The 25,929-nt window shown below is 34.6% G+C and overlaps 3 protein-coding genes across 4 annotated transcripts; 1 reads left to right on the top strand and 2 right to left on the bottom strand.

Moving 5' to 3' along the window:
- Positions 1-1,787: 1,787 nt before the first annotated feature.
- LOC132279354 (uncharacterized) lies at positions 1,788-3,176 on the bottom strand. Its single transcript, XM_059781314.1, has 2 exons — positions 2,723-3,176; positions 1,788-2,301 (listed from the first exon to the last, which is right to left on the bottom strand). Exons 1-2 carry the CDS (start codon positions 2,892-2,894, stop codon positions 2,042-2,044), a joined length of 432 nt encoding a protein of 143 aa, XP_059637297.1. The 5' UTR covers positions 2,895-3,176; the 3' UTR covers positions 1,788-2,041.
- Positions 3,177-3,658: 482 nt separating this feature from the next.
- On the bottom strand, positions 3,659-11,627 carry LOC132278991 (CST complex subunit CTC1). 2 transcript variants are annotated; one of them, XM_059780902.1, is made up of 16 exons: positions 10,390-11,627; positions 10,124-10,242; positions 9,948-10,022; positions 9,784-9,862; positions 9,525-9,587; positions 9,355-9,432; positions 8,988-9,188; positions 8,505-8,609; positions 8,100-8,378; positions 7,418-7,897; positions 6,666-7,289; positions 6,487-6,578; positions 5,830-6,037; positions 5,576-5,690; positions 4,753-5,084; positions 3,659-4,203 (listed from the first exon to the last, which is right to left on the bottom strand). In XM_059780902.1, exons 1-16 carry the CDS (start codon positions 11,584-11,586, stop codon positions 4,033-4,035), a joined length of 4,218 nt encoding a protein of 1,405 aa, XP_059636885.1. In that variant the 5' UTR covers positions 11,587-11,627; the 3' UTR covers positions 3,659-4,032. The 2 variants fall into 2 exon arrangements, with proteins under 2 accessions (XP_059636885.1, XP_059636886.1); XM_059780903.1 differs by having other exon boundaries at positions 3,660-4,203; positions 5,830-6,034.
- A 1,875-nt stretch (positions 11,628-13,502) lies between these two features.
- On the top strand, positions 13,503-25,903 carry LOC132277760 (serpin-Z3-like). Its single transcript, XM_059779609.1, has 3 exons — positions 13,503-13,865; positions 25,544-25,622; positions 25,794-25,903. The coding sequence occupies exons 1-3, from the start codon at positions 13,503-13,505 to the stop codon at positions 25,901-25,903; spliced, it is 552 nt and encodes a 183-aa protein (XP_059635592.1).
- Positions 25,904-25,929: the final 26 nt, after the last annotated feature.

The raw sequence follows: 25,929 nt of genomic DNA on the forward strand, positions 1-25,929 counted from the left end.
AAAATGGGTGCTATGGTTATAAATACATAAATAAATAAAGGAAATGAATGTTTAGAAATTTTCATTAAATTGTTATGATGATGTAAATGAAAATGTGTGAAAACATATAGTTAAATTAATGATTTGAAGCATGAAGCATTCATGCATCCATTGGGAAAGAGAAAAGGGGAAAAATATTTGTTAGAACAAATAAAATTGTTTTGGGGAAAATATTTTCTAAAAGTGTTGCGAAAACCGGACGCCTAGGAGGCGCCTAATGGTCCGTGATGTTGGTGTAATATAGAAGGGAATGTAGTTGAGTTAACTAGGCTGGATGCGACGCCTTGGAGGTGCCTTGTGGTCGTAAATAGTTAACCAACCCTCCTTTCGTAACGCCATGGAGGTGCCTTGGGTCGGACTGCACTAACGGTTTGGTATTTGAAACGGAATTGTTTCGGAAATGGGGAATGACATTTGCATAACATTGCACTTCATGACATTGTGGTAAATTTGTGATTGGTTGATATTTGTTACATACTTGTTATTGTGATTGAGAATGTGCGTTTCCCGAAGGCATGATCCCGTTCACTTTTTATCTATTCCTTGTATGGATTCACGGGGACATAAGAAGTGTGTCTTAGACACTTCCTACTGAGCTTATGCTCACCCCATTTTTTTTAACATTTTTTAGGATATGGAAAAGAGGTGGCGGACGATGATCCACCACAAGTTTAGACCAGCTTGGGGATTTATTTTATTTTTGCTATCTTTTGTATTAGAACTTTGATATATATTTTGTAAATGTAAACTTAAATATTTTGTGAAACTTTAGTTTAGTTGATATAATGTTGTAAGCTATGGACTTTAAAATTTTAGCTACAATTATGGACTGTAACTTGAAATAACGGATGTGTCCCTTGTTTGGATGAGATGAAAGAACGGGACTTTTGTATGTATGTAACCATTTTGGGAATGTAGTATAATATCTGAATTGTATGTTGGGACAGAATAAGTTAGATTTAAGGCCCATTGAGGCCATTGCATTTATTTTTGTATTTTTACAGGTTGTTGAGCAACATTTTCTGTGGAGGTCATGCCGAAATTTTTATAGATTTTTATTATTATTTTGGTATCTTTTCGGGTCGTTACACTTACCAAATATGAAATGTGTCCTAACCTTTTTAGATTTCTTCATAACATGTTGTTCTTCCTTTTCTGTGATGATCGCAGTTATAGCATCTTTGAACAACCTTTCAATTCCGCAGTCGCTGTTGATCCCGATATAGTAACTTGAAATTACAACTCGACTAGAACTTGTTTTGCCATCGAAAGTTGCCAATTACAGTATATATATATATTTTTTACAATCTTCCCAAAATATATATATATATATATATATATATCTCACATAAACAACATTCTATAATTTTCAGATTACCTTCTTGATGAAATTACACTATGATATTAGTATATTGACTTTGAGTCATGAGTTAACTATTATCTTATTCCGAGTTTGAGGTTTCTTTGTGTTTTTGGAAAGAAAAAAAAAAATCCAGATATATAGCACAAATGGTACCAGGTAAACACAATAAAAAATATAAAAAAACACGTATTAATGATTTGAGATATGGTAAAGAACCATTGTAGACCTAATTGTCTTGGAATGATTTTATATTTGGAAATTAAAAAGCCCAAACCCCCTCTCTTTATATGTAACTCGTGTGTGTGTGTGTGTATTTCATTTTACTTTTTCCAATTTTTTTTCCTCCTACAATTACAATTAAGGGTAAAAATATAGATGCAAAGAATTCAAATCAAACACAAAACATTTTATTTATCAGTGCCATCTCACAACATTCCTTTCAAAAATTGAACAACAACATAATGAAGTACATGAAAGCAAAAAAATGAAAAATGAAAAGAACTTATTTGAAGTATCAATCATGGTCACGCCAAATGATCCAGTTATTCCACCAAACTATAACATGTATAGGCTGTGTATACGCTTCCCTGTTCTTTTCTGTGTCATCATCTATATATATATATATGTAGATGTATATATTTATGAGCGACGAGGCAAAGGAACCGCGAAGAACTTCATCAGCCCCTCCTTGCAGTTCTTGCCATCCTCTTCTCCACAAGCGAAGTAAAGCGGCCTCCAATTATTAGTGAGCACAAAGCCAAAGCCATCACCACTTCCTTGTGTTACATTTGCCAACAACTGTGCACTCCTGAAATCGCAGTTTATGAAGCTCCCCAGGTTTGGCAGCAAGTACACTGTGTGAGGTGGGCTGTTCTCGCTTGGTGGATCATACTTGAATACTGATCATCACAATTACCACAACAATGTCAAACCAAAGGTTATTGCATGTACATATAAGGTCAATATTAACTACTCCGTGACACATGCACTTGGGGCGGCAGCAAATGAACCTAGCCCAACTTCAGTTTGTTCGGATTTGGGCTCGGCATGTTTAACAATAATAATAATATGAGAAATAAAAAATAAAAAATAAAAACCTTGATATCATTTTCCTGAACTTATACAAGTTTATATTTATGAATGTATTCATGAACATATGCAATCTTACACAAGCTAAGCCTAGACGAGACTAGCTACTCGTTTATGTACTTTTTGAAATGTTCATGAACAAATAGGTTCATTTGCATCCGGTTGCACATGGAACCTAATATTAACTAGTCTTGATGACTAATGTATATGTGTGCGCATGCATATACTGACCTAGTTTATCATTTTGGTAAAAGGGGCCATGTTGAAGAGCCCAGTCGGTGTAGTTAAAGCCGTAGCGCCAGTGCTCCGACCCTCCCACGACAACAGTGGCCGCCTGGCTAGCTGCCAACATGGAGGCTGCAGCGGCTAGGAGGACAAGGAATTTTGCATAGCTGAAAGCCATTTTAGTTGTCAAATTGGGGAGTGAGGAATTAAAGCAGAGTGCAATGAGATGGTGGCAATGAGCATTGGCTTGTGGGGTTTATATAGGGAGAGTTTTGGTGTAATAAGGTCTAATTATTCAAACACCACCTTTTTCTCACTTTGGTTGGCAAAAAAAAAAAAAAAAAATGTGGATGGATTTTGTTGAAAATGATCATATTGTTCAACTCTAAACTTTGGTGCTTAAGACCTCAACATAGTTTAACTCGGTTTAGAAAGTGTTCATACAATCTCAGAATGTCATTAAGGCCCTTCTTGAGCTAGCAATACTACAAGACGGAATGAAGGGTATAATGGGAATTATATGGGTTGACAGAGTAAATTTCGTCATCCCTTGTTTGGTAACTCTCCATTAAGAACAAGAATAACATGGGGTGGCTATAATTATTACTTACCAATTAAAGTCGGTCAAAACAACTGAGAAATGGGTTGGTAAACAGATCTAGATGGTTTAACGGTCCACCATGGGCACATCCCTTTCTCACTTGCAATTTTAGTCCATCAGCATTAAAATTCCATACTCACATGCATCACAATGCCGCCAAAACTTCCTTCTCATTTGAAAACCAGTGAAATTTGACAAGGCCACAATAACAAATACCCGATAAAATACGCACCATTCCTTCCCTGGGACATTGAATTAGATAATCAAATAGAATTTTGATTTAAACAACGATGTCCCAATACCTTAGATATATAATTAACAGACCTGCAACTATACTTACCCGAAAAAAAACCGGACCTGCTACTAATTCTAGGGCAAAACCTAAATATTCAAATACATAGCAATGCAAATTATCAACTTTGCACTTGGATCCCAACAAAATGAACACTCAAGCTCAAGCAGCAACAATATCCACGCATATCATATGATCGAACATTCATATTACATACAATAATTATACCCGGTATTATTACACAGTATAACTTTAGAGGTTCCTATGCTAATATACAACATATACTGTTGGATTACTAATCATGGAAATACAACACATGCCATTCACCACGCTATTTTGAAGAGATGGCGCGTATATAAAACATATGAGGAGTAATGAACACGCTAACTTTCGAGTCATCCAAAAGACTAGTAGCATGAGGAGTTACATATTTTGGAGTTCTTGAATAATGTTCCTTGCTCTACCAAGAGGGTTAGTGTGATAAACTTCTCTAGCCCATATATTTTGCATTTGAGGCATCACCATATCCATTTCCATACAGCGTTTCTCAAGCTGTTCGATAGCAGTTGAATCCATCAGAGTACCAACAACAGTCTGCCAAAGCAAAAGAATAAGCATCTCATTAATCCATATTCTAAAATGAGTAGTATAAAATAGAAAAATGCGATAAATCAGTTTTCATAGTCGACATGAACAGCCAAATCGAATAAACAAATTCTTGGTCATCAAATTTGTGAATCAGCAATCTTATAAACTAGATTCCCATCAATAGGAAATAATACTGTCAACGGGTTGTGTATTTTGGACAGTAACAAAGCATTTCCAATGGATATGTTTATATTTTTCACAGCATTTTAAATGAGTATATCTTGTTCCCAATACTAAAAACTGATGCTATTTTATAGTTTCAATAAAAACAAACTCTATTTTGTTATTTATAGTGTTGGAAAGACGACCAATAAATCCACTTCATGTGATAGCCAGGTAAACTCAAAACTTTCAAACTTTCAGACACTACGAAATTGAAATTTTGTTGTTAATATTCCGTTTCCAGCTGGTGGCTATAAGCATCATATACTTGTTTGTACTTCTGGCTGGGGCTGTAATAAACATAACCATGTTTATATCCAATTAAGAACTTACCCAAAAGGTGCCCAAGCAAGCATTGAGGAATATGAACTTGAGAAGGTCTTCATCCCAGCTGCTTAAGACATTATCTAACCCAACAGAAAGTGTAAGATCCTGACATGAAGAATCAAACAAGAATCCATAGTTTTTCGCTATAACTCTGCCGTGCCTTCTCAACATTTTGTCTACTCGATGAACAGTGGGGCTGCAGGCATTGTGTTTTCCCATCTGCTTTGATCTCCCGAAACTTCTTCCAGGAGCTTTATGTTGGGTATCTTCATGGAGCCGCAGCAAGGTTGCCGCTCTTTCACTATTAGCCCAGCAACAACACAAGGATGACCCATCATCTACACATACAAATGAGAAATAATTTAGAACCACATGAAAGTAGCAATAATGACAATACTAATAAAATACATTTACATACTAATTACATGATGCGGACTCTATGAAGGGATTTAAAAAATAATATATGGTGAAGATCAGTGCCTCCTAGTCATTGCAATTGTGAAGATGGCCCAAACTACAACTTAATTTTAATTTCCTTCTATCTACAATGATTAGCAAAGCTGATACCACTATAGCTTGACAGGTATGCTTCATTGTGTGTGTGTGTGTGTTACTCTGCTTGCATTAGAACAAGGGGAAAAAATATTCGTCAAAACAAGAAGCGGAATAAACACAGAGCAGGTTTTAGAATTAGATAGCAAGAGCGCTCAAGTAGTCAAAAATTTGATAGCACCTTTTTACAAGACTACCTCCACCACAAATATTATTTTCATATATATATATATATATATATCTACGGGAAGTTGGTAACATAGACAGAGGAACACACCAAGTACAAAACCAGCAAGAGGTATATTAACCACAGCAGAGCTCAAGTTAATCCCAGACTGGGAATAAATGACTTCTTTGTTCTTCTCAAGTACCAGGATATAAACAGCTACAACCTGTCGAAACAGGTGACATCTAAATTTAAAAGCCAAAAATTTGCATAATAAGAATTTACATCTGGTAAGCCACACGGAGTCTGACAAAGAAAATGAAAACAATGAGGAGCTTGAGATTTTACAGATTGAACTGACTCACTCGACAATGAAACTGTATTGGCTTACTCTCCAACTGCTGAATTATTTCGGAAATCAAACCTGAAGGAACAGTATCCAAAAATTCAGGACTGTCTAACCCTGAAGCAACTGATGGATTGCAAAAATTGTCAGTGTAGTGGTCATTGACCACCCTTATGGAGTTGATTACGATGAAAGATGCAGCTGTCAACATAAGTTCATTCTGCCTACTAGGAAAAAAAGAAGATTTAGTCAATTACATGGGAAAATATCTTAAGGGGAGCCTATATTTGTATGAAATATGTATGGAGAACATTGTAATACATTGAAGAATAGGTATAATATTGCAACTGAAAGTTGGCAATGCAAGTATACACTGTGCACTTGGATGCTGATTCTGACCAAGGTGAATATTGTGTCAGTATTAAAAAAAAATTTTGCAATTCCAAGTCAGAAATAGTGAGTATGCCTAAGAGCAAACTGAAGCAATAGTGTGCATTGAAATTTTAAAGGAGGTAATCGATTTCAGGTTTCAAAACAAATATTATATAGAGGTGGTGACATTCCATGAATTTTAGTGAAAAATAAAACTAGAAAATGGAGGGAAAAAAACAAAAAAAAAAAAAAAAAAGGTTTCACGTTCAAGGATAATCACCTACTTATATGAGAATTCACTTACCTCAATACAAGAATTCTGTGAAAGGTTGCATTTGCACCTGGTCCAAATCCGATAAGATAAGCATGTTTACTTAGAGCACCAGAAACCCGCACCTAATTGATTTGGGAATTGCAATAAGTTACCCAAATTTATATAAATATGAAAGTAGAACAGGAGAATATGGTAAAGCTGGCACCTACAATGCGATGGCCTGCCAAAACAAGGATACAGACACTGCTGGTTACTCCTTGAAAGGATTTATCCTGGGGAACATCTTTAGAGATTTCGCTCAAGTTTGCAGCAAGAGAACTGCAATCAGAATTATGAACAGCTACCACATATCCATGCAAAGATATTAAAGTTCCCTCTGGCAACATGTAATCAGAACCAGAAGTTCGACAAGATTGCACTGATGCAGTGACCAGGGTCCCAGTGCACTGAGAAATATTACCCACCTCTTCAAGTGAGAAAGATGGCTTGACCAGACCATCTTCCAAGACATTGATAGCATCAGTAGGGAGATAAATATGGATATCTGAAAAGGTTTTAGGACAGTCCTCATCAAATCTCAGGAGTGGTACTTCAATTTGATGAGATCCTTCAGATAGAATCTCATTGTTGCTGACACATGAATCATTAAGTGAAAGAATACGTGATAGTCTGGTATCTGAGAGAACCTCATCAGAATAGAATGAAAGGCTCCATAGATTTGTTCTACCAGTGATAACTATGTTACCACCACTGATATAATTGGAGTCACTACGAGGGCACATTGTGTCTTCTTTGTGGTGCTTTATGATGTAATAACCACCAATTTGCAGCAACTGCAATTTAGATGAAGATGAACTCAAGTAAAATTGTAATGTAAGTGGAAGAATTAAATACGGTACTACCATCACCCTAAAGGGCCTAAACTAATTAGGTAAGGCAAAAACGAACTAATATTACACACCTGATACTTGCAAAAGCTATCAGACGTGAACTCCAGTAATACTTTCCTTGCATTTGATTTGTAACCAGCACCAACCTTTACATTAGATTTTCTGCAATGCAAGAATCCTGAACTAACCTGGCTATAGTCATGAACACTTCTAACAGTAACTAAACATGGAATTTCAAGTGAACTCAAATTACAACAATTCCAGTCCCCATGAGATTTATTGTAAACACTGGAACAACAATTTGGATTGTCACATGATCCTTTTTCAGAATTGCTCAATCCAGATGTCAGGTCAATTTTATATCTCTTACTAGAAACACATTCCTCATAATCTCTATCAGCATAATGTTCCATGGAATTTTTCAGTTGATCCACCGAGGCTTTAATTTGACGAGTATCTCCATCTTTCCCAGCAAGAAACAAATCCCAAGGCAAGACTATGGCCTCAGCAAACATGCCTGACTTGTCTAAAGTAACTTGTTCACTTTGAAACTGTGAAAATGATAAATAAATAAATATTAATTAGTAGAAACAACTACTACGCACAATGTGGTTGCAGCTTTTACTACCTTTAATTTTTTTTTCTCTTATGGAGCAGGGGAAGGGTTGCTCAATGAGATAACAGACAAAATATATTATTTGCAGCAAATACGAATAGATCAGCAATACATACAAGAATACAAAAGGCACAAACCTTTTGTAGCAGAGGAAATTTGTGAGTCACCCAAAGCAAGTGATATCCACCACTTTCAAGCTCCTCAAAGTTTCCCTTCCAATTTATGGAAGGATAGAATAGACTATTGCTAGATTTTCTGCTTCTCAAATAGAAATGAAGATAAATTGCTAATTTTATCTCTCTCGCTAATGGAACCCAATTGAAAATACTTCTACACGAGAATGAGTCCTTGAAGAGCAATCCTAAATGTCCAACCTCTTCATGTTTTCCTTCTGTAACAAGAGTGAAATCATTTACCTGAAAATGAAACGCAAGCTTAGATCAATAGCAGCAACTAAAATTATGTCAAACAAATACCTTGCACCTTAAGTAAAATTCGAGGCAGATATCATAAGACCGAGAAAATGATGACACCATCATCACCTGATATATGCTATTAATACTCCAAGTTGATGAAAGGTCTGGTATGACAACATCAATGCTGCCAGTCGCGTCAGTCAACTGCAACTTTCCAGAAGATTGGGAAATCTGAATGAACAATAAATAACCTTTACTCGATCTGTTAAATTTTTATGCATAACCTATGGTATCATCTTTCATCTGCAGTAGTACATTCCTCGACCTGATCAATGCAAATATTTAGAATAAACTTTTAATTTTTATATAGCAGTATCTCTCCTCTTTTCCATAGTTACCTAAACCTTTGGGTCACTGTTGTCCTGTGTCTCTCTCCTCACATCTTCCACATTACTACCCTTGTTCAACCATACATGTACATGCTTTTCTTCCATATGCACACCCACTTTTTATATATGAGAAAATACAGCGAAATAAATTGTGTAATTTTGTTGCAAAAGTAGTAATAATAATAATAAATAAAAAATAAAAAAACCCTTAGATACTAACCTTTAAACTTCCAAGCAAAACAACACCGACATCTTCACTTTGGAGAAACCTTCTGAGTGGCAGATCAGAAGATCTCCCTTCACAGGACAGGAAGCTATATTGGTTGCCGTTACAAATTAAATCACAACCATTCTTCTTTTCTAACAGCAATCTTAACCAAGTTGTCTCACAATGACTAACAAAATTAGAAATCGGCACCACCTAATGAATGGCATCAACAATAAACCTTTAGTTTTCACTCATTTAGAAATCCCAACTCGCTATAACAATGTTATATGGCTGTATCTCCCAGATTAAATGAAAATAAAAAGAAGATGCAGTTTATAAAATCACAGAATTTCCCACGAACTCATCGCACTAAACTCACCAGTTTCAGGTGACCATAATTTGGTTCACTGCCACATCCACTTGAGTGATGCTTACAATATTCTGCAAGTACCCCTTGCTGCCAAAAAAAAGTTGAATATGAAAAGGTGGCAACAAAATAGAGAAAACCATAACAATGCCATCTTTGACACATAAGATTTATCCATTTACCCGAGATCGAAATACTGATGAAGGCAAATTTGAACGAGCATATGTTTGTACCATTCCTTCCTTCTGGTAACACCTTGCAACTGTTCACATCAGCTTAGCATAACATTATGCAACAATAAATAAAAATATAAATATAAATAAATAAATAAAGGCTTTCAAAGTTAAACAAAAAACCTCATCCCAGTGCAAACTAATATTTTTTTTTTTTTTTTGCAAACAGTGCCAAATAAGTTAATAAGAGCCAAAGTGAGAAAGTTACATGTTTTGATCCTAAGATTTCCTTCTCAGACAAAATCCCATTAAACTTCTTCTTGAAACATGCAACCAGAAGTAATACCCTGAAACCCAAGCATGTAGATAAATGAGTCAATCATAAATATCTAACATGCAAACAATGTTCAGCAGCATATAATATTTCCCAACCATAATCTTGCAGAAAAAGCCAACTTGTCAATAAACTTCCCCAAAAGGCTCTGAGATTGTGTATATATACAGCACCTGCAGCACCAATATGATGATTTTTCAACATGGTTGAAGGCAATTTACTTAATAGTTTACTTAAGATAGATACAATTAAAATTCAATGCAGAAGCCCTTACACAGTTTCCATGGGGGAAAAGGATTCAACAATAATGCTAGTTTTATAGCAAGCGCCAAGTATAAGCACTTTAGTCCAAGAAAAGTTTGGATTCACAAAGTGGACATTTCTCAGAGATACCTGTGAAGAAGCCATCAATTAGAAAGAAGCAATACCATAAATTCTTGCCATCCATGCGAGATCTCAACCTACATTATACACAAACTGGACACAAAAATTTATTGAAGTGAATTCAAAGCAATGATCTGTCAGAGTAAGTTAACTTACAATAGCGCCGACTCTTAGAGAAAGTGGCGGAGTGAGTAGCTGATCTGTTACTATAAGCCACACATCTTGGTCTAACTCAACAACCATGCCCTGCATGTAAATGCCCGTGACAGTGCCAATATACGCACCACATTCACCCTTACCTTTAATTACAGTCTTCGTAGCCGGAGTCCACCGATTTTGTAACTCAAGGATTTGCAGTGAAGCTTTCTCTGTACTAACATACATCAGCTGAGAGTCTTCTTTCCCTATGTAAACCAACTTCTTTTTCAATCCCAATAGTGAAACAACATTCCCAATCAGCTTTGAAATTACAGGATACCAAGATGAAGCATACCCAGAAAAGTATACAAACACAGGTTGCCTAAAAAAATGATGATTTTTTCCTTGAAGCATGTCATTCAAATCCATTGCCAAATCTTTGGAGCTACATACTTTGCAGTCACAAACCATAATTCTAGCAAGGAAACCACGAAGATTTCCAGGACCACTGGAATTCTGCCCCGAATTGCTACGAGAACTACTAACCCCCATTGTACATGGAACAACCGAAACTGGACTAACTGACTCTATAGCACCTAGAATGCGATATCGAGCTTTGGAACTCTCTTTGCAATCAATTGAAGAACCTGAAAATAACGGAAAAGCTTCTGGCTTTGAAGAACACTGGCTGAGCCCAGCTGAAGTTTCCGGAAAACTCCATCTGATAATTTCCAAAAACCCACTGGGACATCCAAATGGAATGAAATTCCAAGCGAGAACGTGGATTTTCTTCCCGAGGATTCGAAGATCGAGCTCAAGAATGTCGCAGCATATTGTGGATGAACCATCAGAGAATAAGAAGCAGTTGGTTCTTGAGCACCGAAGAGCCGTATCTGAAGCTGAAGGGTTGTCATGTGTAGGGAGGGTTAGGGTTCCGGTGAGGATAGTCGGTTGATTCAAAGATTTGAGAAATCTAGGGTTAGGGTTTCGGTTGTGGAGATTGGGATCGACGGGACCAGAGGGTTTTAGAGGTTCATCAGACGGTCGGAGTTCGAAAGAAGAAGACATCGAACGACCGGTAGTGAGCGATGATGCACCTGTGAGTGGGCGAGAAAGCTGGAGCAACTCAGAAATTGAGACAACCTTCACTGTTTCTTCTTCCATTTCTGCTAAAATTGTGTGTATATGTGTGTGTTTATATATATACATATACATATATAGAGAGAGGCGAATGCTGGGTCTCCGACTCGACTCTGTTTTAGTGAAGACGAGTGGGGAGAGAGAGCGGGAATGAGGACGAGGCTTTTAAAACCTTGATTGGGCTTTAGGCCCAATACAATAAATCAACTTACAGCCAAGCCCAAAAAGGCACTATTTTGGGTCGGCTTGATTTATTATAAGCTGGTCCACGATATGGGCCGTTGTAATGATACTTGTTGCTCATGGATAGAACCAATTCGGGAAATTACTTGGTGCTGTGATGAAATTTGAGAATTTGAGCATGGTTGGATTAATTGGTTAAACATAGGTTTTATGAGCATTTGTTTGGGCCGTATATTGAACTTTATTCAAATTCTATATGTGAAAGAAGGTTGACTCACAAGTACAAAAACACTCTAGTTTAAATGATATGCGTAATTTATGGGTGATTGTACTTATATGGGGTTTGCAAACTATCCAAGAATCTAAAAGGGTGAAAAATTTGTAATGAAGGTGTTCTCATGAAGCTCGTGCCCACATTATATGTTGATTTGTTTATTCGCAATGAGTTAAAAAGATTTAGTCAGTCGTTTTCAATAACATAGTAAAAATGTGATTTTGATATTATTTTGCATGAGTGACTACTCTCAAAGTTCATATATTTTAAGCAATTCCCAATGCACCAAGCACATGAAATGTAGATTATGTAATCTCCTAAGGTGGATTTGCAGTAATTTTTATTTATCAAAGTATTAAACATTACTTTCCGACACTTTCCTTTACCTTTTTTATTTTCGAGTGACACTAGAAAGAAATGGAAACTTTAAATGCATTAGGCTGGAATATCATGTGTAAAATACCCCTGAGTATTGTCCATCTTCATCGGTGAAAAATAATTAAATTAAATTAAAATTTCTAACATTTAGTGTTTCGATAGCATAAAAAGAAAAATCTTAATTATGAAAAAATAATAATAATAATATTTTATAATCACCTAATTTTTTCATAAATCTTTCTCACAAAAATAATAATAATAATAATAATAATAATAATAATTTTTTTTTTTTTTGCTTTGTTGAGATACATACATGAAATTACAATTATACCATATGTATAATCCGTAGAATAAAATGTGTCAATGCATATATAACTTGTAATAATCTATATATCTCACTCCTTAATTATGTCCTACAAAAATATTTGTTCAATATAAATTTATTTAGACCTATTGCCTTGTTCAATAAAATAAGGAATGGAGAGCACACAATATTCTTTTTGAAGCCATTAAAGGCTTCCCTGAGCAGTGTTTGCTTTGCTATCTCTAAGCAAAAGTTCATTCTCTCTTAGTGCTTTTTTGTGACTAGTTGTCTTGCAGTGACTTACTTGGTTCGAGTAGGGAGACATTCTTCCAAATTCTCAGAAATTAATCGAGTTATTAAGGAATTGTAGAGTTCGTGCCCGGATACTCCAGATTAATAATAATAAAAAGGTTTATTCTCTCCATTAGTAAAAACTACTAGGCTTTTTCTGTTTTGGTTGAAGAAGTTTTGTTAGGGTTTATATCTATAGCATTATATACACGTATATATATTAGGGTTTTTTGATACGTGTATATAAACCCTATAGATACATGTACATAACCCTATTGTCTATCAAAAATTAAATAAATAGCAAAAATAAGAAAATTAGCCTATTAAGAAAAGAATTGTAACGAATTTGAATTCTTCCTCGCGTAGGTTACTACGGTATATACTTTTTCCTTAATTAATTAAAAATTAAAAGGAAAGTAAATAAAATAAAATAAGAAATCCAAACCTACCCTATTTAAGTAGTAAACCCCTATATATATGATAAACAAACCTCCAACCCAAAGGTTAAAAAAAAAAATAGAAACCCTAGAAGTTCTAGTATTCACCAACAGAGAAGAGAAGATGGACTTGTGCTTGAAGGTAGCAAATCAAGTCCTCCTGGAGGAAGCCAAAAGTAGTAATGGGTTGAAGAAGAACACTGCCTGCTCTCCATTCTCCCTCAACGCTTTGCTCAACATGGCGGTGGCGGGGTCGACGGGCACAACCTTGGAGCAATTTCTTGGCTTTCTTGGATCAGAAAGCGTGGAAGATCTCCACTCCAAGACTTCGACATTAATGGGACTTGCAGGATCTTCAGACGGTCTTCTTCTATCTACTGTTAATGGTGCTTGGGTGGATCAATCTTTTCCTCTCAAACCTTCTTATCAACATCTTGTTCAAACTCTTTACAAGGCTTTAGCCAAAACTGTTGATTTTCAACACAACGTAAGTCCTCTCATTCTACGAAACTCTTTTTTTTTTTCTTTTTTTTTTTTTTTGATAAAAAGGGTAAGCTTTGATAAATAAAAGAAGAATATACAAGAGGTCCATTAAGGACATTACAAGCCATAAGCTAAGACAACAAGTGTTGCCACAAGATCACCAAGGAGATAACTAAACAAAATACAACATGTATGCATTTTCTAATACATCACAACTGTTTTTCAAAGGTGCAAAATTGTTCCACTGAGCAATTCCAAATCTGCTTTCAATATCTCCATTCTCAACATCCATATATCAGCATAAAACCATCAAATCAATTAAGAACCAGGACTGACCATTTGCATATGAACAACCTTGAAGAAACAATTGGTGGAGAGCTTCAGGAGATCCAATCTTCCTAATTTCTGAACCAGATCTTAGTTTTAGGGATGCAAACCTTGCTCTGATGCAACCCTTGATTAGGTGGATGATGTGAAGAACTGAGGCTGTTTTGTTCCTGAATGCTCTTGCATTCCTCTCCTTCCAAATGAAGTAGATGGCACTTGAAAGAAGCAACTTGTGTGTAATAAAATAGTTCTGTGTCCATGTTGTTGAGCACCACGAAATCAGATCTCTTCAATTGTTAGGATTGATGTAGAAACCTGCAGCATGCTAAATGAAATTCCAAATGAGGCTGCTGTATGGACATTTGAAAAATAAGTTGTCCACAGATTCTTTAGCTGAGAGACAAAGGTAACAGGCATTGGTATAATGTTTCTTCTGCATTGGTTTGGTATCCAGTGTTGCTAATCTCTCCTTGAGGGCAAGCCAAGCTATAAAACCATGCTTTGGGATGTGGTGTTTGAACTATATGAGCTGATCCCACACAAATACCAGAGAAGGAGCTGCAAAGTAATCCATAGTGAGTCTGTGAGAGTAATCCCTTGTTGAGCTTGGAAGCTATTCCACATGATCTGGATCAGAGGTTGGGAAGGGCAGGCAAAGGAGCTGTGAATTGAGGTTTTGACTTTGGAAGAATGGGATATGGTGAAATGAGCTGGGGATGGTCCACTGATGGTTGAAAATTAGGCTATCAACTGTGATTTGGGGATCCAGTTGAAGAATTTCCACATCAGTGAAGCCAAGTTGGATTGTAATGGGACCATTAGGGAGCCAGTAGTCATTCCATAAGCTTATGCTTTGCCCGGTTCCAACTCTATGCCTAACCAAGCCTCTTGCCATACTCCTCAGTTTAAGCAGCCTTCTCCAAAACCCTAAACTATTGGAAGAAACTTTGACAGTCCAAATGGACTTGTTTTTAATGAGATACCTGTAGGTCCATGCCACCCAAAGACTATCCTGTCTACTACACAGTCTCCACAAGTGCTTGAGACTTGACACTCTATTTGTGAGCTCAAGGCAAGGAAATCCAAGGCCACCAAACCTTTTTGGCCTGCAAATGGCTGTCCAAGCAACCTTAGCTCCAGTCTTCTTGAGATCAGTTCTAGACCAAAAAAAACATCTCAGAATTTGATTGATTTGATCAATAACTTTCATGGGGAGGATGAAAGCTTGAGTCTTGTAAGCTTGGATGGAGAAGAGGATGGATTTAATGAGTAGTGCCCTTCCCGCTTAGGAGAGAAATCTTGAAGTCCATTGGCTAACTCTGGTTGTAATCTTCTGCACTAGAATCTAGCAATCATTGGCATTGAGGGCTGAGGATGAGAGTGGTAGCCCAAGGTATGTGATTGGTAGTTTACCAATCTCAAATTGCATTAAGGAGGCAATGGTGTTCCTTGTGTGATGATCAACACCTGCAAAGAATATTTGGCTCTTGGAACAATTGATGAAGAGCCCAGAGAAGGTCATGAAATTGCTCAGTGCTGAGTGAAGCACTCCCACAGAAGATAAGTCACCATAAGAGAACAACATAATGTCATCAGCAAATGCTAAATGGGATAAGGACAGTTTACTACATCTCCAATGGTACTTGAAACAATTACTTTGGGAGATGGCCATGTTAAGTGATGTGATACCCCCCGGATTTCTGAATACGGGTTGGCCAAGCCCACGCCCGAATACCCAAGGATATCAAAACAAATTAATGATAAACGAACACAGAGTACAAAAGAATAAAGAAGAATAAATAAAATGATGACAAGAAACTAAAATGATAATTTAATAATAAACCTCAGAATATATTTCCATTAGTTAATAAACTTTTCTGATACAACTGATCCTCCAAAATACAACTCGGGAATCCATACTGTGTGGACCCCTAGAAAATCCAAACTAAACAAATGACAGCAATAACTGTCTAAATCAGGAAACTGAATCCTAAAGGAACTCTTATGCAGCATCGGAAGAATGAAGTAGACTGATCCCTGCTCAGCACGAACAACCTCTACTCCTGACGAACACCTGAAAAATAAGGGTAGGTCAAGCCCACAAACAAGTTCTACTCTACTACAATCCAAGCAGAGATCCGATACACGTATACATCCTAGTCAATCCAACAGTAACTAGTAGTTCGTATATATATATATATATATACACACTAAAGGAATCTCACTAGACTATAGGGTTGTCTCAACCTGAATAGTAGGCAACATGCAAAACGCACATATAGTGGGTATGAATACCTAGACCTACCAGGGTACACAACTACACTATATCTAGTTACACATCCCTGGCGATATACACACCCTAACCACAGATTCTGAGACTCAAGCCCATATCATGACACCATACTTATATATATATAATCTAGTAACCATCCTATCGTGTATAAATTAATCCTCCATAAGTCATTCAACTTGTTCAGCTGACCTGACTTGAATATAAGTAGGACTCAACATTTTAGTTAATCCATTCCCTTATATAATAAATTAATCATCCATAAGTCATTCAACTTGTTCAGCTGACCTGACTTGAATATAAGTAGGACTTAACATTTTAGTTAATCCATTCTCTTATATAAAATAGGTAGGACTTAACTGATAAGTTAATCCGTTCCTAGAATGCCACCGTCCCATACCGGTGCATTAAATCACACAATTCAACAATTGATGTAACGATTAAGGAAATACATCAAACATTCCAGAAATAACTATGATAATATGATATCAAGTTATCACAAAATAGGAATGACTTATTATTTATTTAAGTTTCCTATATCATATGTCCTACATAAACTGAATCTTATACATATGATGATATTTTATTATACCGTCAAATAAGCATTCTCCATATCCAATTCATCCTACACATTTAATCTCAATTGCTAAAACATATTAAAAGAATAAATTCATTCATTTGTTTAAAACATTCAAATAGCAAACATCATTATGATTGAGTCTATTTAAATTTATTTAAACCCAAACCTAGTTTCTATTTAATGTTCAGGAATCCTAGACAAGTTTTTACGTTCCATCGTTCCACAGATATGAAAAATACATAATTTAAACATGTAAAAATTCACACCGGAAATCAAATCAAAATCATGCATTTATTAATTCATAATACAAGAACAGATATGAACCAAATTTATAAAACCTATGTTCTAATCCAATTAAACATGCATAATTATTTAATTTTATGTGTTTAATAAATCCTGGAATTTCCTACGCATGTACAGAAACATGAATCAAAGGAAAAGAGATAGAAGAATAACTTGCCTTAAACTTTCGAATCGAAAGTTAAACTTCTTCTTCCTTGATCTTCTCTCTACAGGGTTTTTTCCTCCTTCCTTCCTCTTTCTCCTTCTCTCTCTAACTCTTTCTCTATAGAATATATTACGTGATATATTTTCACTCCTTTTTCAACCTATAGTTGTGTATTTATAGGCTAAATAATAACCCTATTCCTTTTCCCAATCTAAATCAACTTAATAAAGAAAAATAAAAAATAAAAATATTAAAAAGGTAACTTAAAATATGTTACGTATATAATCTTTGTATATCCTTATTAATTAAATAAAATATATATATTAGATTATTTATTAATACTAAAGTTACCATAATATTAAAAGGTAACTTAAAACATGTTACGTATATAATCTATCTATATCCTCATTAAATAAATAAAATATATACATCAGATTATTTATTTATACTAAAGTTACCATAATATTAAAAAGTAACTTAAAACATGTTACGTATATAATCTATCTGTATCTTCATTAAATAAATAAAATATATACATCAGATTATTTATTTATATTAAAGTTACCATAATATTAAAAAGGTATCTTAAAACATGTTACGTATAAAATATATGTATATCCTTATTATATAAAATATATACATCAGATTATTTATTAATACTAAAGTTACTATAATATTAATAAATTACTTTCCTTTTTATATATATGTATATACATATATATCTATATATATACATATACAACTATCCATGGGTAATTATCCATACCCATCCAACCTCCTATCCAAGTAGTCCATGGGACCCAATTAGTTAGCCCATTACCACTAACCATAACCATAAAATAAAATAAAATAAAATATTTAATCATTTAATTTACAATTAATTACAATTAATCAAATACATCATTTAAGCACCCAATCTAATTAAACAAATAATACAAATAACACCTAGACAAAATACAAATAACACATACATAAGTAGCCAATTAATCAAGTAACACTTAATTCAATTAAACACATAAACAATTAGTCAAATAATCAATTAAACAATTAAAAAAATACAATAAAAATAAGTAAATAAATACCGAGGCTATCATTTTATAATTAGGGGTATTACATTCTTCCCCCCTAACAAAAGAAATTCCGTCCTCGGAATTCGCCCTTACTTCCTTCCATTATTCTTCCATTATGCTTGGAAACTGTGAGCGAAAAACATCCTCATATTCCCAAGTAGACGCAGCCTCACTATAAGGGCTTCACTTAACTCCAATATACCAAGTGGTATACAGGGTTCCTATATTTTAAGAAACACAATAATCATACGATGCGTAGGTTGCATCAACGTAATCCTCACATGTCGACAAGAGAATGATCTACATACTTTCAAGTGCCATAGAATATATGCACAAACTCCTATGCACCCAGTGCTAATAATTTGGTAACGCTAATTTAGAGGCGACTGCCTCAATTGCGAAACACAATCTTCTAAAAGTCAATGTAATAAGTAAAATTTACCTTTCTCCAAAAATCGCCTTCTTCCTACATAGAAAACAGAACGAGTAAACTACTCCCTGATAGAAAAACTCTAGTATACGAATTCAACTATTTACAACATCCTACTGTTGCCTCCCAACCGCGCGCAATTCAATACAAAGGGAAATATCTCTTTCCGACATATTTTTAAATGAAGTCAAGGTCTGATTGTACAACCCATACTTCTATTTCCAACCAACAAATGAGAGGTATGCATTGTGAAAGATACAAAACCTCCAAAGTTGTCACACTAACCTCCTTGTGCCAACAATATCACAGATAAAATTCCGACAAGTGAAGTAAACACTTCCAACTGTCCATGAAAATCTAGGATATACACCTCAAACATATCCTTTATGGTCTAATTTAATCTCTCGATTAAATCCTCCGTCTATAGATATGAAGTAGAGCTGCTGCTCCAAAATCTTCATAAAGCTCCTTCGAAATAGCACTTTGCATCCACTAATATGGATATTCGCATACTATAACACCACCATCACTGAACTATTGAACTACTATGAAGTTTTCAAATAAGTATCACTCAAATTTATGTCCTCAAGCGATCTTTCTCAATCCACCACTCAGATTCCATATGGAAAATTGAAATTCCAAATCAATGTCGATCCTTCCCATCGACCGTCACTCCTATTTAATTCAACTTCCATATTTGTTATAGGAAGTGGCTAAAGATTCTTACGATATCCGATGATCAACTTTCCACCTTTGTAGCAGGTTTTACACTTAGGGCAATTGTATATGCATCCTTATCTGTATCTGTTCACCAAAATCGACATTTGATGTCGTGATGTACCTTCTAACCATTTGTGTGTACCAAGAAAATTATAAATTTCCATCTCAGTCGCCCGACCGTCATATCATTATTTATAGAAATTACGAAATCCTCCTCGAGTACCTTAAACTCCATCTGAGTAAGGTAACACCGTCTCCAAGGTCAGCTCCAATATTCAAAGTTGACCTTCTCAACTACCGTAGTAATAACAAGTGTTATTATTACACCTGCTATAAATGCATCTAATAACTCAACAACTAACCGAAAGATTTAAATATTCTATCATTTGTTAAGAGCATCCACTTCCATAATTGCTTCCACCAGACGGAACTTGATATAAAGTGTGAATTACCACTTCTATCTATCTAAATCGTCTCATGATCCATTCTATTCGTACGAACTAAAGTCCTACCAATTCGAAATAGACAAGAACTAAGCTGACCTAACTTATCAGTCAACCAATATCCCATCCAGAATCATGACCCTTGTGCGAAGTCAGCAATCCCTCAACTAAATCCGTAGAAAATGCTATCTCATTTCCACTTCAATATAGGGAATAGCTGTAAATGATCTAGTGATATCTAATGGTTCATCTCGACTATCTAATAAAAATTACAATGGGAGACAAAATCACTATGTCCCCCCTCCTGCCTGTCCTCCAAACGTCTGCTTCATACCGTGAAGTATCATATTTCCACTAGGATAAATAAAGAATTAAGAGTTGTGAAACTCAGTCTTTGCATCCTCCATCCAATTTGTCTGCAGAAAGTACTGTTAATCCGGTACCACCAGTTTTCGTCTGTACCCATTATTTAAATTGGAGCATCTTCAAAAGCGAATTCTGCAACTAAATCTATCCACTACTGATCTGTGATAAACTTACCGATACTGAAAGTCAATCGGTAATTCCATTTATCAATAGTCAACTACGACTTTAACTAAACAAAAGTCAACAAACTACGACATTTCCATACATACCATGCACCTCATCTTTATAAAGGTGTTTGGTCTCACCATCTTGTCTTTGACACATCCTGCTTCTTTAAAACAAGTTAATGACAATCCAACTTCTTTGTCTAACTTCAAAAGAATATGAAATCCTTCCAGCTTCTACATAAATTATCAATTTCCTAGCAACAGCTAATTGTTCCAAATTGTGACCTAAAAAAAATTTAAAAAAAATTTCATATTATTTATGCAAGTGAATAAGACTTAGTTTCCTCCTCTATATGCAACACCAGCAACTCCTCCTAATGACACACCCTCACGAATAAAATTCTTGATTAAGAATAGACTGATGAATATTTATTCAGTCTACTATCCTCAATCGGTGTCATTCTAATAAGTACCTAAACCCGTACTAAATCCTCCTTTCGACTTAGCAACAATTTTCAGAATTTTTCAAGAAGATGTTCAGCAAATCTGGCACCTCAGATAAATCATCGTGGCGTTACAGTGATCTTTATTTACTACCATCTCACGCATCCCAAAATATTAACAACCACCATTATCATGGCATTGTAATATGACACAAATCCATACTTAGAGTAAAGTAAATCAAACTAATCATACTAGATTATTTGACTCACAGTGATGGTTTAACTATCCCATCCCAAACAATATACTAGAATGACGCATGTCCAGGTCTAATAGATTGGCTAGAATTATGTGTATCTACCATATCCTACGACCGCATGCTCACAAATCTAGCGTAAATAACGCTATTACTCCATATTATTAAAAACAATAGTTGGCTGATCACATACTTGTGTCCCCAACTAAACCATATACCATTAACCGAAATAATCAACGAAAATAAAACACGTATGACAAACACACTAACACAAAATATACTCCTACTTAGGATATCGCTCTTTCTAAAAAAGAAAGTCCCATTTGAAATCAACACTACCAAATTGTTTTACAATTTCCTTTTATAGTTTCGTAAATAATCATCCAACCTCGAAACATATCATTTAAAACATAGCTTAAAAACACAAATGTTTACCTAAGCAAATACTAAGGGCTTAACCATCATCCTTCTTATATGTGGAATGTAAACTGTCTAACTTGACTTTTTAAAGTGAATTAGAACGTCACAACATAATACCAATGCCCTCTTGTATGTGATTTAAAAATTATGTATTTCATTCTAATAAGAACACATCCGATCCCCAAACTTCTGAACAATACTTCTTATATACCTCTTTTAGAGATAATAAGAAAGCTTAATTATTTGTAGATTGATCAACCCCAATTCTACTAATAACATTCGTTATACTACTAGCAATTCAGATCACCTCGCGCGATCATCCATCTTCAAGATTTAGTACCCTCTCTATTGGATGCATATAAATCTCCTCCATTAGGATCATCTTCTGCTCCTACTCCTCGCTTGTCTCCTTTTTTAGATCAATTGAAGTCGTGTTGGCCCCGATATGCGGTGACCTATCATGTACACCTAAATCCTTCATTGGCTTATACTTTTAAAGTAACGCCAAACGAACCTAAACCATCGATCCTTAACTCTGCCTTTTGGCAACGAAATCAATAACGTATTCCTTTACTCCTTTGGGCCTTTATCGCTTTCGCCTTGAACCCATCCTTTTCCTAGTGCCAACCATTCTATGACTACAGAATATAATTGACATCAGCTTCTCCTAACAAACCGTAAATAGAGTACAACGAATCCTAATACGGGCTCTAAGTTTTAAGAGACGCAACGCGGAAGTCACATAACGAAAGACACTCCTAAGGACACTTGAACCTGGAGTGCTCTGATACCAACTGTAATACCCCCCAGATTTTCGAATGCGGGTTGGCCAGGCCCACGCCCGAATACCCAAGGATATCAAAACAAATTGATGATAAACAAACACAGAGTACAAAAGAATAAAGAAGAATAAATAAAATGCTGACAAGAAACTAAAATGATAATCTAATAATAAACCTCAGAATATATTTCCATTAGTTAATAAACTCTTCTGATACAGCTGATCCTCCAAAATACAACTCGGGAATCCATACTGTGTGGACCCCAAGAAAATCCAAACTAAATAAATGACAGCAATAACTGTCTAAATCAGGAAATTAAATCATAAAGGAACTCCTATGTAGCATCGGAAGAATGAAGTAGACTGATCCCTGCTCAGCACGAACAACCTCTACTCCTGACGAACACCTGAAAAATAATGGTGGGTCAGGCCCACAAACAAGTTCTACTCTACTACAATCCAAGCAGAGATCCGATACACGTATACATCCTAGTCAATCCAACAGTAACTAGTAATCTACATATATATATATATACACACACTAAAGGAACCTCACTAGACTATAGGGTTGTATCAACCTGAATAGTAGGCAACATGCAAAACGCACATATAGTGGGTATGAATACCTAGACCTACCAGGGTACACAACTACACTATATCTAGTTACACATCCCTGGCGATATACGCACCCTAACCACTGATCCTGAGACTCAAGCTCATATCATGGCACCATACTTATATATATATAATCTAGTAACCATCCTATCGTGTATAAATTAATCCTCCATAAGTCATTCAACTTGTTCAGCTGACCTGACTTGAATATAAGTAGGACTCAACATTTTAGTTAATCCATTCCCTTATATAATAAATTAATCATCCATAAGTCATTCAACTTGTTCAGCTGACCTGACTTGAATATAAGTAGGACTTAACATTTTAGTTAATCCATTCTCTTATATAAAATAGGTAGGACTTAACTGATAAGTTAATCCGTTCCTAGAATGCCACCGTCCCATACCGGTGCATTAAATCACACAATTCAACAATTGATGTAACGATTAAGGAAATACATCAAACAATCCAGAAATAACTATGATAATATGATATCAAGTTATCACAAAATAGGAATGACTTATTATTTATTTAAGTTTCCTATATCATATGTCCTACATAAACTGAATCTTATACATATGATGATATTTTATTATACCGTCAAATAAGCATTCTCCATATCCAATTCATCCTACACATTTAATCTCAATTGCTAAAACATATTAAAAGATTAAATTCATTCGTTTGTTTAAAACATTCAAATAGCAAACATCATTATGATTGAGTCTATTTAAATTTATTTAAACTCAAACCTAGTTTCTATTTAATATTCAGGAATCCTAGACATGTTTTTACGTTCCATCGTTCCACAGATATGAAAAATACATAATTTAAACATGTAAAAATTCACACTGGACATCAAATTAAAATCATGCATTTATCAATTCATAACACAAGAACAGATATGAACCAAATTCATAAAACCTATGTTCTAATCCAATTAAACGTGCATAATTATTTAATTTTATGTGTTTAATAAATCCTGAAATTTCCTAGGCATGTACAGAAACACGAATCAAAGGGAAAGAGATAGAAGAAGAACTTGCCTTAAACTTTCGAATCGAAAGTTAAACTTCTTCTTCATTGATCTTCTCTCTACAGGGTTTTTTCCTCCTTCCTTCCTCTTTCTCCTTCTCTCTCTAACTCTTTCTCTATAGAATATATTAGATGATATATTTTCACTCCTTTTTCAACATATAGTTGTGTATTTATAGGCTAAATAATAACCCTATTCCTTTTCCCAATCCAAGTCAACTTAATAAAGAAAAATAAAAAATAAAAATATTAAAAAGGTAACTTAAAATATGTTACGTATATAATCTATGTATATCCTTATTAATTAAATAAAATATATATATTAGATTATTTATTAATACTAAAGTTACCATAATATTAAAAGATAACTTAAAACATGTTACATATATAATCTATCTATATCCTCATTAAATAAATAAAATATATACATCAGATTATTTATTTGTACTAAAGTTACCATAATATTAAAAAGTAACTTAAAACATGTTACGTATATAATCTATATGTATCTTCATTAAATAAATAAAATATATGCATCAGATTATTTATTTATACTAAAGTTATCATAATATTAAAAAGGTAACTTAAAACATGTTACATATAAAATATATGTATATCCTTATTATATAAATATATAAAATATATACATCAGATTATTTATTAATACTAAAGTTACTATAATATTAATAAATTACTTTCCTTTTTATATATATGTATATACATATATATCTATATATATACATATACAACTATCCATGGGTAATTATCCATACCCATCCAACTTCCTATCCAAGTAGTCCATGGGACCCAATTAGTTAGCCCATTACCACTAATCATAACCATAAAATAAAATAAAATAAAACATTTAATCATTTAATTTACAATTAATTATAATTAATCAAATACATCATTTAAGCACCCAATCTAATTAAACAAATAATACAAATAACACATAGACAAAATACAAATAACACATACATAAGTAGCTAATTAATCAAGTAACACTTAATTCAATTAAACACATAAACAATTAGTCAAATAATCAATTAAACAATTAAAAAAATACAATAAAAATAAATAAATAAATACTGAGGCTATCCTTTTTATAATTAGGGGTATTACAAGTGACAAAGTTAAAACTTCCATTGCAAGTACAAAAAGTTGGGGGGAAATGGGATCACTTTATCTAACCCCCCTTTTACCTTTGAAAAACCGACAAAGCTGTCCATTAAGTGAGATGGTATATGAAGGTGTGGTTATATACTGTGAAATCCAATGTATAAATTGTTGTAGGAAAACAAAGAGTTGCAGAGTATCAAGGATAAATTGCCAATGGATGGTATCAAATGCCTTTCTAAGGTCAATTTTGAGGGTACAGGAAGGAGGATGTGATGATTTATGATAGCCATTTAGCAATTCATAAGCAAGAAGGATGTTATCTGTGATGTGTCTTTATTTTACAAAAGCAGTCTGGGTAGTGCTTATGATTGAAGGTAAGACAAGACTTAGTTTGTTGGCAATGAGTTTAGAAATGGCTTTGTAGATGAGGTTGTAGCAGGATATTGGCCTATAGTTATTGACAGTGGTGGGATTAGGGACTTTGGGAATAAGTCCAATGTAAGAGCAATTGATTTCAGCAAGCATTCTTCCTGAGATAAAAAAATCCTTGATTGCAGCTG

This window comes from Cornus florida, unplaced genomic scaffold (genome assembly GCF_030987335.1).
Source record: "Cornus florida cultivar Cherokee Brave unplaced genomic scaffold, ASM3098733v1 CherokeeBrave_3.0.0_Hap2_Chr10, whole genome shotgun sequence".
NCBI lineage: Eukaryota > Viridiplantae > Streptophyta > Magnoliopsida > Cornales > Cornaceae > Cornus > Cornus florida.

Excerpts from the sequence above, each read along its gene's own strand:
- LOC132279354 (XM_059781314.1), bottom strand. The coding sequence starts at position 2,894 with ATGGCTTTCAGCTATGCAAAATTCCTTGTCCTCCTAGCCGCTGCAGCC. Across the intron at positions 2,302-2,722 it reads TTACCAAAATGATAAACTAG|TATTCAAGTATGATCCACCA; the intron begins GTCAGTATATGC and ends TGTGATGATCAG.
- LOC132278991 (XM_059780902.1), bottom strand. The coding sequence starts at position 11,586 with ATGTATATGTATATATATAAACACACACATATACACACAATTTTAGCA. Across the intron at positions 5,691-5,829 it reads CAATACAGTTTCATTGTCGA|GTTGTAGCTGTTTATATCCT; the intron begins GTGAGTCAGTTC and ends CTGTTTCGACAG. Across the intron at positions 4,204-4,752 it reads CTTGCTTGGGCACCTTTTGG|ACTGTTGTTGGTACTCTGAT; the intron begins GTAAGTTCTTAA and ends TTGCTTTGGCAG.
- LOC132277760 (XM_059779609.1), top strand. The coding sequence starts at position 13,503 with ATGGACTTGTGCTTGAAGGTAGCAAATCAAGTCCTCCTGGAGGAAGCC. Across the intron at positions 13,866-25,543 it reads CTGTTGATTTTCAACACAAC|GAAAACAAAGAGTTGCAGAG; the intron begins GTAAGTCCTCTC and ends AAATTGTTGTAG. Across the intron at positions 25,623-25,793 it reads TTCTAAGGTCAATTTTGAGG|ATGAGGTTGTAGCAGGATAT; the intron begins GTACAGGAAGGA and ends ATGGCTTTGTAG.